The sequence below is a fragment of the Myotis daubentonii genome, chromosome 3 (assembly GCF_963259705.1).
Source record: "Myotis daubentonii chromosome 3, mMyoDau2.1, whole genome shotgun sequence".
Lineage (NCBI taxonomy): Eukaryota > Metazoa > Chordata > Mammalia > Chiroptera > Vespertilionidae > Myotis > Myotis daubentonii.
The window spans coordinates 163138413-163152013 of NC_081842.1; the positions used below are offsets into that span (position 1 = coordinate 163138413).

General features: G+C 44.6%; 1 protein-coding gene across 2 annotated transcripts in view; it reads right to left on the reverse strand.

Annotated features, from left to right (window-relative positions):
* AK5 (adenylate kinase 5) overlaps positions 1-13601 on the reverse strand; it is a 198933-nt gene that overhangs the window by 78361 nt on the left and 106971 nt on the right. For both annotated transcript variants that reach the window (XM_059689152.1, XM_059689151.1), the window contains exons 7-8: positions 9743-9833; positions 447-523 (exon numbers count right to left, since the gene is read on the reverse strand). In XM_059689152.1, coding sequence (XP_059545135.1) covers positions 447-523; positions 9743-9833 — 168 coding nt within the window. The remainder of the gene's footprint in view (positions 1-446; positions 524-9742; positions 9834-13601) is intronic.

The window sequence follows — 13601 nt, forward strand, 5'->3', positions numbered from 1 at the left end:
GCTTTTATTCCAATAGAAAACATATTTAACTCCCTGGCTGTGTTGCCCTTGGCCATCAGTCCCTTTCAAAAGTTAGACATAGGAAAGCACATCCCCAAACCTGTAGCCAATGCTTATTAATAAATACCTTTGGTTTATTATGGATTAAGTGATAGAGATACAGGCAAATTCTTGGGCAAGATAACTCTGGTAACCTCATTTCTATCGAATGTAACTTTTGACCACAAACCTTTTCTTAATTTATTGCCATTTTATATCTGTGGATAAGGACGAGCTAAAGGACCGAATTTAATGAATGAAAGCTGTAGGCTATTGTGATTTATTCCAGGATATATGTTACTGTAAACATTTCTCAAAATGATTTGTAATTCTAATTTTCATGAAACATTAACAAAGGCTAAAATTAAAACTACTTAAACAGCGAAATGTTTTTAGGTTTTAATTACCTGATCTTCATAATCAGATCCTGTGTCAATGATCTCTCCAGAGTCCAACATCATCGGAGAATCAAGGTCACCTGAACCTAAGATTAGAAAGGAAAGGATGACCTAAGGAGGCTGTTTGTGTACATTTCTAGAGCAAACACTCTCCCACTAGGTTTCCATATTGTCCTCATGATTACATTAAATTCACAAACATTTCTAGACTCTTCCCATCTGCCAGGCACTGTTTGACCTGCAGACAGAAAATGCAGGTGCTGTGGACACTGTCTCCACCTGTGATGGCGAACCTTTTGAGCTCGGCGTGTCAGCATTTTGAAAAACCCTAACTTAACTCTGGTGCCGTGTCACATATAGAAATTTTTTTGATATTTGCAACCATAGTAAAACAAAGACTTATATTTTTGATATTTATTGTATATATTTAAATGCTATTTAACAAAGAAAAATCAACCAAAAAAATGAGTTCGCGTGTCATAGGTTCGCCATCACTGGTCTCCACCCTTAAGAAGAAGACAAACTTTTGTGAAGGAGATGGATTTGTCTATAGCAAGGTTCAGGGACCAAAAAGAGAGGGTTACTTCTGCCTAGTAGTGGAGGTGCTGGTGGAGGTGGGATTCTTCACGAGGAACGAATCCATGAGCCTGAACTGTGAGGGTGAATAGGGTTGTCCCAGAGGAAAGCAGTTTAGGGGTGTGCGATAGACACTGAGGTGGAGGGAACACCATGAGCCAAGTCCAGAGTGGGAGAAGAGCAAGGGTTCCTAGAAATAAGATATGCTGAATTTGCTCAGTCCATGAGAACCTGAGCTTTCCCTCCAGCCTTTGCATTCCCTAAGTCCCTGAAGGTGAGAAAAATCAGGTCAGCTTAGTGTATTAATAGGATCTTCCCTCCCTGGGTGCCACAGGTTACACTGAATTGCTTACCCAATGGCCCCCAAAGGCTCATAATGGAGCTCCTGGAGCACAACTGATTCATCATCCTCATCTAGCAACTCTCTCCTGCTGCGAAATGCAGGGGTGGGCAAACGTAGGTCTGCAGTAGTCATACAAACCAATAAATAACTAGTAGTACAGGAATAAATGCATACCCGTAAGCCTACTTTTGCCCACCCCTGTAGAAATCACCTAACTAGCCAGAAAGACAGAAGTCAGTGCTGCCCATAAAACACTATGCACCCTGTAAGGAAATAAACGACTCCATGTTTCATTTTATACTCGGCCTTGCCAAATAATTCTTGGCCACAATATGAAATGAGTAATGTTGAATGAAGATGGAGTTTTGATAAAAGCATCTCAGGTATGGACCTCTCCAAAGAGGCTGCTTTCATATTTTCTTCCGAAAAGAGGATCTAGGTAGGTTCTCACATAGTTTTTTCTCTCAACTCTTCTCTTCTCATCATCAGCCCTGCTGCTTACCAAACTAAGTACTAAGCAGTCACGCTACTGTTTATTGTTTGTATCTTTAAATTTTTTTTAAAGGATAATGAAGTTTTTCAAAATGGACATAATTGACCCGTCGAACCATTTTGGAAAAGTAGCTAACTGCAGGGTTGCTACTGAGAGTCACATAGATGTGTGTGGCACAGTGCTAGGCCCTTGACAATTCCATTGTTAATAAGGTGCTCACTAGAATGGAGTGTGGAAGACTATGCACCACACGCTATTAACAGAGTGAGACTACAGGGGTGATACACAAAAATTTAGTTATACATATATAATTGTTTAAAGTGGAATTATAATAGACTAGAGGCCTGGTGCATGAAATTCATGCATGGGGGGTCTCCTCAGCCCAGTCTGCACCCTCTCCAATCCAGGACCCCTCAGGGGATGTCAAATTGCTGGGATTGGGCCTAAACCAGAAGTTGGACATCCCTCTCACAATCCAGGACTGCTGGCTCCTAACTGCTTACCTGCCTGCCTGCCTTCCTGACCGCTCCCCCCCCACCCCAACCGCCCCCCGCCGCCAGCCTGATCAACCCTAACCGCCTCTGCCTGGTCTCTCCCAACTGCCACCCTGCTGGCCTGGTTGCTCTCAACTGTCCCCCTGTTGGCCTGGTCACCCCCAACTGCCTCCCTGCTGGCCTGGTTGCCCCCAACTGCACCCCCTTGCCAGCCTGGTCACTCCCAACTACTCCCCCACTACCAGCCTGGTCGCCCCATGCAGCCTGCTGTTCAGTCATTTGGTCGTCCCCCACTAACTCCTTTGCCAGCCTGGTTGCCCCAGACAGCCTGCTGGTCATTAATGTTACTGTAACGGCATCCCGGACAATTTGCATATTCCTCTATTATTAGTGTAGATACTTTTTATATCTTTGTGCGTCTGGTATTTTTCGTTCTCTCTCTCTTTTTGCTTTTGGTATTTTTCAAATAAAATCCTATGTAATAAAAGCCCAATATGTTAAGTGTCTGGTCATCTGGTCCTCTGTTCAACCAATCAAAGCATAATATGCTAATGATATGTTAAGGCCGCTTGCTATGATGTGCAATGATCACCAGGGGATAGACGCTCCGACCAGTAGGGGGCTGAGGTCTGGCTGATTGGGACTGAGCGAGATGGGCTGGACATGCCCTGGAGCCCTCCTGCGGCCTCTTCCCCCGGCCAGCCCCACCTCCCATGGGCCCCCATCGGGCCAGGCCAAAAGACCCCACCCATGCACGAATTTGTGCACCGGGCCTCTAGTTTTGTATAAGGCGTGTCTTAGGGCCAAGATACCTGACTGCCTGAAAGCCCAGTTTAAAGGTCAGTTTGCATGTACTAGTATGTGTGTGAGGCAGGAAATATGTCAGAAGTAGAATGCATTACTTTCCTATGATAGGAGCACAGACATTTCTGAACCAGTATTTCGCAGACTTCCTCCTCCTCATTTTAGAAAAGAGAAACATGAGGTGCGGAGAAGTCAAATAACTTGGCCAAGGTCCTGCAGAAAGTGAGTGAGATAAGGATAGAAATTATAGTCCCCATTTCTCCTACACATCCGCTGACTCCAAATTCTAAGCAGGAGCCATCCCAATGGCTTTATAACTATGATCTTTCCTTCTAGCATTCGATAGGAGAGGACCTGGAGGACCTGCCGTCTCCTCTACATTCTGTGAAAATGACTGGTTGATGATGAGACGCGTCCCTGGGTGGCTGCAGAAACGGAAGGATTAGAAGTAAAATCAAGGTGTGTCACTCCAGCTGGTGACAACCAAGGGGCTGCTAGTAATAGCATCATTCAAGGTGATGGCAATTTTATTTAGTTTTCACTACTTCCATAGAATGGATATTACCCACCGCTGCCGAGTGAAAGTGGAGATCGGTACTTAAATGATTCCCTCATCTCACATATCTATTTTCTAGTACAGCGATTCATATGAAGTGAGCAACATGATATGAACTCAAAGGCTTATTAAACATGTAGCTGTTTTAGTTCCTGTGTCCTACTTACTTTATTTAATTAGAAACTGTTCTTTTGGTTGTTTTAGAAAAGCATAAAGTGAAGGGCTTGTACATAGCCCAGTTAAGAGATATTATACATTAATATTTGAAACTGGAACAAGATTATTAGAAAACTGTTTTCAGCAACAGAATGAAGAGATCTTTGTTTACAAAAACAATAACCCACAACCTGTGCTTATAAGGAAGAAGAGATTGGCTTTCCCGAAAAAATGCTTTTAACAGAAATTTTATTGTATCATAAAGGGGAGGAATTTCTTGACACATTGTTGCTCTTGGCAACAGTACTAATTTATTATAGAAGGCAACAGACAAAGGATGTCATTATCAGCTCAGATAATGACTGAATAGCTTTCATTTTCTTTGGTATTGGTTGCTTGGTTTGCTGAAAATGAGACCTTTAATAACAGTCTAAGGTTTGACTATACAAAATAGGGAGGTAAATACAGCCATATGTACACATTTTGCCTTCTTTCATTGGGCAATTTAACATATAAACAACTTCAATGAATTCTCTTATTATCTAAAGAAAAGAGCAAAATTAGGACATTTGAAAAAAGTGATAGTATGGCTTTCACATGCCCCAATTTTGAATTTCTTGATTTCTTTTCATCTTTAAAAAATATCCTTTCTGTAGACACCAGAGAAAAATATGAGCTGAATTAAAAGTCCACAGGGAGCACTCAGTGTCACCAGTTTTAGATGCCGACTGGTTTTTGGAAATATCATTTCCAGGCCGTCTCCTTAATTTTAAGTGGGAAGATGATACAAATTGGCGTTAGCGGTACCACAAGGCTAACCGTACTGCTTCCTGGGATAATGCCACAGGCGTTTTCTTCCTAGTCACTAGGACCTAGTGGATCTTCAATCTGAAGTGTTAGGAATGCCCTCCTCCCACTTTGAGTACCAAATAAAGAAACACTCCTTCAAGGCAGGGCTTCTGGGCAGTGAAGGGTGGATAGAATGCCTCTTGCACTTCATCTGCCCCTCTGAGGGAAGTGGCCTCTCCCAGTTCTGTCTCTCCCACTAAATTATAAGCAGCTTTGGGTAGGGCATATTTCATCTCTGAGTCTAAGAATGGTACTTAGAAATCCCATGCATTCGACACATATATGTCAAAGGACTGAAGCGAGTAAAAGGACACTGACATCTGACTTTTGTGGATCTTGATCTTCATTTGCTCCACAAACATTAAAGCCCTCGCAAGTGTTCCAGGAGTGACCCAGGAGCCGGGTGGAGCAGCCAGCGCTAATTCCAACAAGCATGGAAAGTGTTAGTCACAGTTTGCATTTGAATTACTTTTAAGAGCCCTTTTTTTGAAAAAATATGTGGACAGTATTTGGGACTAAAAAGTGAGCTCCTTGAGGGATCTGGTGTGGGTGGACTGTTCTGGGTGAGAAGGGAAGGGGGATTTTCCAGTTCTTCCATCCTGGGGCGGAAGGAGGGAGGAAGGGAGAGAGGGAGAGCAGAAGCAGACCCAGGGAAATGGGGAAGAGTTGTGTTTAGTAAGATGTGGTCTTTCCTTGGGACTCCTCAAATCCTCAGCAGAGATGCTAACACACACACACACACACACACACACACACACACACACACACACACACACTAGAGGCCTGGTGCACAAAATTTGTGCATTCGGGGGGTGTGTGTGGGGTATCCCTCAGCCCGGCCTGCGCCCTCTCACAGTCCGGGAGCCATCAGTTGGACATCCTTAGCACTGCCGTGGAAGCGGGAGAGACTCCCGCCACCACCGCTGTGCTTGGCAGCGGCAGCCGTGAGCCAGGCTTCTGGCTGAGCGGTGCTCCCCCTGTGGGAGCGCACTGGCCACCAGGGGGCAGCTCCTGCATTGAGCATATGCCCCCTGGTGGTCAGTGCATGTCATAGCGACTGATTGTTCCACCATTTGGTCAATTTGCATATTAGCCTTTTATTAGATAGGATATAGATAGTCTTTCCAATGTGACAGCCATGTGCTTTACACACATAAACCATTTACTGTTCCCAACTCTCTGAGGCCCAGAGAGACTGAGTGCTAGATCCCAAAGCCCCACTAGAAGCATTAATGGAGGGCTGCGGGGAGTGGGGGACACTGCAGCTGGGCTGGAGGCGTGCAGAGGTTCAGGGAACCGCATTCTACAGCAGGGAGGCAACAAGCCTACACTCTGCTCTGGAGCCAATGAAAATGTGGTGGGGCTGTGAGTCGGCGAACTCAGCTGAGCGATCCAGCTGAGGTGACCAGTAGGGAAAGGCTTTCTATGCCATCTCCTGTGAGATTCACACTGGGTATCACACACACACACACACACACACACACACACACACACACACACTCACACACACACACTCACACACACACTCACACACACACACACACAACACACACACTGTCCTTTTGAAGCCTTGCACTCTAAAAAGGGAAATAGATTTTTTTTTAACAATCGTATTTCTAATGATATAATCACAATTGTGATAAATACTTTGAAAGAAAAGTGCGGGGTGCCACTCCAGGGCCTAAACTAGTCTGGGATGGGGCCTGAGCAAGCTTCCCGAAGAAATCACATTTGCTCTGAGATACAGAGTAGGGTCTGACCAGGTGATGGATGGGGCTAGGAGTTGGGAGAGTCCAGGGATGCAAATGCGGCCTGCCAGCTGCGAGTTTGACATGCTTGCCCAGGCGTTTCTAAGCAACTTGTGCAAAATGGCCAGAGGCAGGAAGATACCTGAGGTCTCCAAGACCCTGGAGGAAGCTGGCGTGGGAGATGGGGGAGGTGATGCCTTAGAGGGAGCAGGACCCCTGTGGGAAAGCTAAGGGTATGTTCCCCGTGCTAAGGGCACTGGTGCTCAGCCTGCAGGAAAGCCATTGAAAGTTTTGCTTTGTTTCATTTTTTGTCAGGGAGGCAGGGGGATCAGAGAGGCATTCTAGGAGGATTCCCATGGCAACAACAATATTCATGACAGACAGGAGAGGCCAGGGATGGGCAAGGAACGACACAGCCTGGGTGAGTGCCGTGGAGACTGAGAACAAGATTGGACTTCCAAGGTGACCCCGAGGACAGTGGATCAGTGCGGGCTGTGACGGTAGGAACATTTTTGCCCTGCTCTCTCGTAAGAGAAAAACTGCGTGATTTGACTTATATGTGGAATAGAAAAAGGTCAAGCACATAGAAGCCGAGCAGCATGACGGTGACCATGAGCACGCTGGTGGGCGAGGCGGGGAGATGTTGGCTAACGTTGTACCACGTTGCAGTGAGGTAGGATGAATAAGTCTACAGGCTTAATGTACAGCATGATGCCTGTCGGCAATACTCTGAATACCGGAACTTTGTGAAAAGAATATACTTCAGGTGCCATTGATCACACATAGAAAAACGGTAACTACTGGTATACGTCAACTAGTTTGACTGTAGCCATCATTTCCCGTGCTGCACATCTTAAATATATACAGTTTTTATTTTAAACATTTAAAAAGGAGGTGATCTGAGAGCCGTGGGCAGCTGGGACTCTGCAGAGGGTTCAGAGAGAAGGAAAGAGTAAAGGAACAAAACCCGAGGCTGGCAATTCACAGAGCAGAGGACACCGGCAAGATGTGCTTAATTGGGTGAGTCACCGACTTTCCTGAGCCTGGAGATTTCATCTACAAGTGCAGGTTTCTGTTTTCTCATGGAGGAGAGACGGATCTGACAGCCCTGGCCCATTCCTTAATGAGAACAATAGCTTGGAGCTGCGAAGTGGCTGCTTCCTGGAAGGCGGCATCGCTTATTTCTAGTTCCCACAGTCCCTCCCGGGCACACGTCACTCACCGAGGGCTGACACAGATGGAACAGACTGCTGTGGAGGCTGGAGCAGAACCCAGCTCTCAGGACTTGGGAGTGGAAGGAGCTAGTGGGAGTCAGAGCCGTGAGCACAAACACCCTCTGGGAGAAGTCGGAGGAAAGAGGAGCCCCTTCAAACCTCTGCAGAGGGCAGGCACTGTGCCCTGAGCCAAGGGGATGTGGGAGAATAAGGGCAAAGGCCGGTCCTCAGGCAGTGTACCGACTTAGCACAGAAGCCAGCCCGGCTGCATTATTGCAGGACGAGGCCACGTTGGAAAAATGCCACGTGAAAGCCACAAAATGCTGGCAGTTCTAAAGAAGGGGCAGCCTACATCAGCCCTCCACCCCCCACACTGTATTAGCAAACTGAAGCTACCTGGCAATTAGATATCTGTTGTTAGAGGTCTGATAAGTGTTCTAAGTAAGATATTAACTTAAAGAGCACCGGTGTCATGCATTTGTCAGAGCAGCAGCAGTCTGTTTAGCTGGTCTTACGTGCTTCTCAATATTGCACCTTTCCCTGCAGTAGGCCATCTTTTTGCAAACATCCTTGGAAAAGTGGGCAGCTGAGTTAATCAGTTATCTGTGCTCTGCGGGTCTGCCCAGAAAGACTACCGCCTGCCTTTCAATCCTGCCTTTCTTTAAAGCTACTCTTAGTGGGCTTTAAATATGGTTTAAAATGTTAAGTGTTTAGCCTTTTTCTTTACAGCCTAGAACTTTTTGGTCTTTATCCACTGAGGCCATAACTGAGAAAAAAAAGATCAGGACTGAGCCAAAGATTGAGAGTCATCACATGGAATTGATAGTTGAAGCCAAGAGGGACACCACGTTAACCCAGAGAGTAAAGGGCAGGGAGAGAAGGGTCAAGGACAGAACTGTGAGACCTGCCCACTACGGGGGTATGATTGCTCTGCATGACCCTCCAATGGCAAACTTCTAGGTGAGAGTACTAGGAAGAGAAGGGGCAGGGCCACAGCAGGGATTGTGGAGCAGGTGGGAGTGGCTCCTCCCCTCCTCCCCCCAACCTCGGCAAAGGAGAGACCTGTATGGGTTAGGGAGTCCTGCAGGAATTGGAACTTTGAATTCTTGTACAAAGTGTACGCTAGATTAGATTTTTCTGAATTATAATAACACTAGAGGCCCAGTGCATGAAATTCGTGCACGGGAGGGATCCCTAGGCCTGGCTGGAGGTCAGTGCCTATCAGGTTCCCTGCCTACTGCCTTCTCCTTTCCTTGCCGCCCACACACTGACACCACGCGGTTCCCTGCCTCCCCACCTCTCCTCCCCTTCCCTTGCTGCCCGTGTCCGCCACCACCCACACCTCATTCCTCATCTCAGCCCAGGGCCTGGCCCCGATTGGGCGATTGGGACCTGCCAGCCAGGGGGAGGGACCAGGAGGTTGGCTGGCAGGCCTGGATAGGGCAATTGGGGTCTGCCGGCCTGGGGGAGACGGCCAACTGCCGTGGGCGGTGGGCTGATTGGGGCCTGCCAGCTCGGGGGAGGAATAGGGGAAGGACCCAGGAGGTTGGCCGCTGGCCCCGAGGAGGGAGCCGGCCCTTGGCCCCCCTGGGAAAGGGGTTGCGTCTGCTGCCATCCACACCGGTTCCCTGTCCCAGCCCCGGGGCCTGGCCCCGATTGGGTGATCGGGGCCTGCCGGCTGGGGGGAGGGACTGGGAGATTTGCTGGCAGGCCCCATTGACGTTGAGTGTGTGCCCCCTGGTGGTCAGTGCATGTCATAGCAACCAGTCATTCCGGTTGTTCTGTCGTAATGGTAGCTTAGGCTTTCATATAAATAGATAGGTCTTATGCTACATGGTGACTATCTACTAATTTGCATGTGTAATGACTGGAAGAAAGGCAAGTAACTATAAGGACCTTCCTTTCTCTTTTGTTTTGTTCCTTGATTTCTAGACCAGAAAGTATAAAGCTCTGAGAACAGCGTCATCCTCAAAACCTCACAGCAATGTGTTGAGCTCCAACCTTACTACAAAGCCCTGGACACCTGGGAGGTGATCAGGACAGAGTGTTGCTCGAAGGACACAGGGACTTACTTGCTGCGGCCTCTTTGTTCGGAAATAACTTGCTGTCCACCGCCATGCTGATGTCATAGAACACCTCATCCTCATTTCGGTCGGCATCGAACTGGGGGAAACCAGGACAGACACATTGGGAACATGAGAATACATAAATTATTTCATTCAAAAAAATAATTAGCATGCTCACACAGCTGAATCTCTAATGAAACAGGGAATACAGATTCTTAGAGAGCTTTTTAGGCCAGACCTCATATCAAACAGAAAGGGGTGTTAGGGAGTAAATTACCACTGCAAAATTAGGCAATAGTATGGTCAATTATGGTTAAAAATGTGTAGAATTTTCTTAATTTATAAAGTAAGATTTGGAAAAAAGGAAAACTGAAATTTGCCTTGTGTATTTCTGGCTTCTTTTTTTTTTAAATTAAAAAATTCAACTCATCATTTGCAACAGCATGCATAGAACTGGAGAGCATTATGCTAAGCGAAATAAGCCAGTCGGAGAAAGATAAATATCACATGATCTCACTCATATGTGGAATATAATGAACAACATAAACTGATGAACTAAAATATATCCAGAGACATAGAAGCATCAAACAGACCATCCAACCTCAAGGGGAGGTGGGGTGTGTGTGGGGGGGTTAGGGGAAGGATGTGTGAGAGATCAACCAAAGGACTTGCATGCATGTATATAAGCATAACCCATAGACACAGTCAGTAGGGGGGGTGAGGGCATGTTCTTGGGGGGTGGGTGGGAATGAGCGGGGAGAGGTCAATGGGGGGAAAGGATTCATATGTAATACTTTAAACAATAAAGAATTAAAAAAACAAACAAAAGGAAGTAGATCGTGTATGCTTAGAGATAAGTGTGAAAAGGACTTCAAAAAGAGAAGCAATTTAGTGTCTATTAATGTCTAAATTTTGCTTAAAGAAAGGGTGGGTGGGACTGGGAACACTTCAGATTAAGGAGAAAGGTTGGACAAAAGCTTGGTCTGCTGCCCTGCACTAGACCAAATGCTAATTTATAACCGTATGTGAGTTTGCGCTTTGAAGCAATCGGGAATTAGTTTTCAAACTGCCTTAGAAGTTTTTATGGGCATTTTTTAACAAACAAAACTAAAATGCCTAATTTCATTTTCATAAAAACTTTTATGGCAAAGATGCCTTTTCTTTTTAGAGTTAAAAGAGAGCTTATTAGTGAAGCAGTGGAACAGAAAGAAGGCTACGCTATAGACAGAGCAGCCACAAAAATGCTTTACGTGGCCTAAAATTACTCTTTGGAAAGATATAGAGCAGAGAAGTTAGGGAGTCATATCTTTGTTATACCACCTAGATAGCTTTATCATTGAGGATCTCAGAGCCTGACCACCCCCTACCCATGCTATCTATCAGCACAGTGGGAGGGTGGTGCAGGCATCCAAGAATTAGCATTTACAAATGAGGAAAGCAAAGCCCAGAGTCATATACCTAGTGTCTTGAAAACAGCCTGATTTGTAGCAAGTTCTTGATAATTTAATTGAATAAATGAATAAGTGAACAAATAAAAAATACTCATCCAAATATGTAGTTTTAAAGAATAGGAGATTTTTCTCATGTATTGTCAAAAAAGAAACCCCAAACCAAAGTTTAGTTACCATTCTAGATACTATAGATACTATACAATAGATATAGTCTACAGACACTATAAATGTAGATGTAATAAAAATTACAGATTTAAATATTTATTTTACCATTCTCCAAAATTTACAAAATGTTAAGGAAACATGTGGTTATATAAGTCCTCTATTTTCCAAGCTGTGTGCAGTGTTTTTCTAAATATACTTTTATCACTTTAGTTTCTAAAAATAGCTTTACTGAGTTATAACCAATACACAATAAACTACACATATTTAAAGTGTACACGTTTGACATCTGTATATACCCAGAAAACCATAGTAAAAATAAAAAGAGCGAACATATTTATCACCTCCAAAAGTTTCCTTGTGCCTCTTAGAAATCTCTTCCCTGCCCCCAACCAGGTAATCATTGATTTGCTTTCTGTAACTATGGATTATGTTGCACTTTCAGAATTTCACATAAAAGGATTTTTACAGTATGCAACCTTTTTGTCTGGATCATTTCACTCAGCACAATTACTTTGAGATTCGTCAATGTTGTATCCATAGTTCATTCTTTTCATTGCTAAGTAGTATTTCATTATGGATATACTACTAATTCCATGCTGGGTATCTTTCAGCTCAGACATTGCAGTTTTCATCTCTAGGTGTTTGATCTGAATCTTTTTTCTTAAAAAAATCTTTGTCCCTATTTAAGATCTGAATATTTGAAATACAGTTATAGTAACTTTTAGTGTCCTTCTCTGCTAATTCTAACATCTGCTGTCAGTTCTGAGTCATTTTTGATGAATATTTTTTTCATTATTATGAGCCATATGTTGCTTTTTCTTTGCATGCCTGGTAATTTTTTATTGGGTGCCAGGCATTGTCGTTCTGACCATGTTGGACACTAGGTATTTTTGTATTCCTATAAATATTGTTAAGCTTTGTTCTGGGATGTAGTTTAGTTACTCAGAAACACCTCGATCCTCTTGTTTTTAAGATTTGTTGGGCTGGACCAGAGCGATGTTTAGTTTAGGGCCAATTGTTTCCCAGTGTAGAGGCAAGGCTATTCTAAGTCCTCTACCCAGTGCCTGGTTGAGTGAAGAGGTTTTCTGGTCTGACTGGGAGAAAAAGGCACTCTTTCATGCCTGGTGTAAGTGCCAGCTACTGTTCCCACTCACCTTTCTGGGTGGTTTTCCCTCAGCTTCAAGTAGTTCTCTCACATGCCTGTGCTGATGAGGACTCTGCTGAATAACAGGGCGAGGGGACCCATTGTGCATCTCCAGGGTTCTGTGTCTGCACATCTCTCGCACTGCTGAAACTCTGCTCTCAACTCCAGACACCTTGGTTTCTGGGACCCTCAGCTCCATCTGATCACTGCGTTTGTTTCCTTTCTCTCAGGGAATTGTTGCATTGCTTGATGTCCAGTATCTTGCAAATCACACACACACGCACACACACACACACACACACACACACACATGCGTATATACTTGTTTGTTTCATCTGGGAGGGAAAATCCAGTCTCTCATTCCATTTTTGCCAGGAGTCTCAACCATTTAACTTTTCATCATAATAATTATCTTGAAGATATTTAAGAAGATTTAAGTGATTTATTCCATTTTTCTGCTGAAGAGTTTCATTATTTTCAGTGAGAGAAACTTTAATTAGAGTCATTTTCTTACCTCCCCTCACACAGTTAAAGCACATCTGTATGGGGCTTCAAAGCGCTTAGACTACATCACATCAGCCTATGGGAAAGGTGGCACAGGCAGATTTCTTTCCATTTTACAGGCGAGGAAGTATCTATTTAGAGGTATTATGGCTTTCTCAAGTTACACAGCTAATAAGCCGGAGAACTAGGACATGGTCTGAGGGTAACTGATACTTTCCATCCGAACAGGCTACACATACCGTCATGGTAAGACAAATACAGCCTTTCTGATCAAGAAAGCATTAACATGACCCTTTTGTCTAAAAGCAAGGGGAGAAAAGCAGGTGGTGGTCAGGGCAGGTACAAGGAGACCACAAAGGGACAGTTAGTGTTATCTTCATGCACTGCTTCCCACAACCATATACTGTGGTGGTTTATTTTTCGTTCAAAATGTCTGTTAGCTATCATCACTGAGGGATAACATCTACTAAGAAAAGTTTTGTTTTTCTTTTTTTCTTGGACTTTTGAGGGATGGGTGGGAACATTGCCATCCTATATAATAAAAGTCCAGCGCCCGGAAGGTGGAATGACCAGAACGACTGCTTGACCAATCGCTATGATG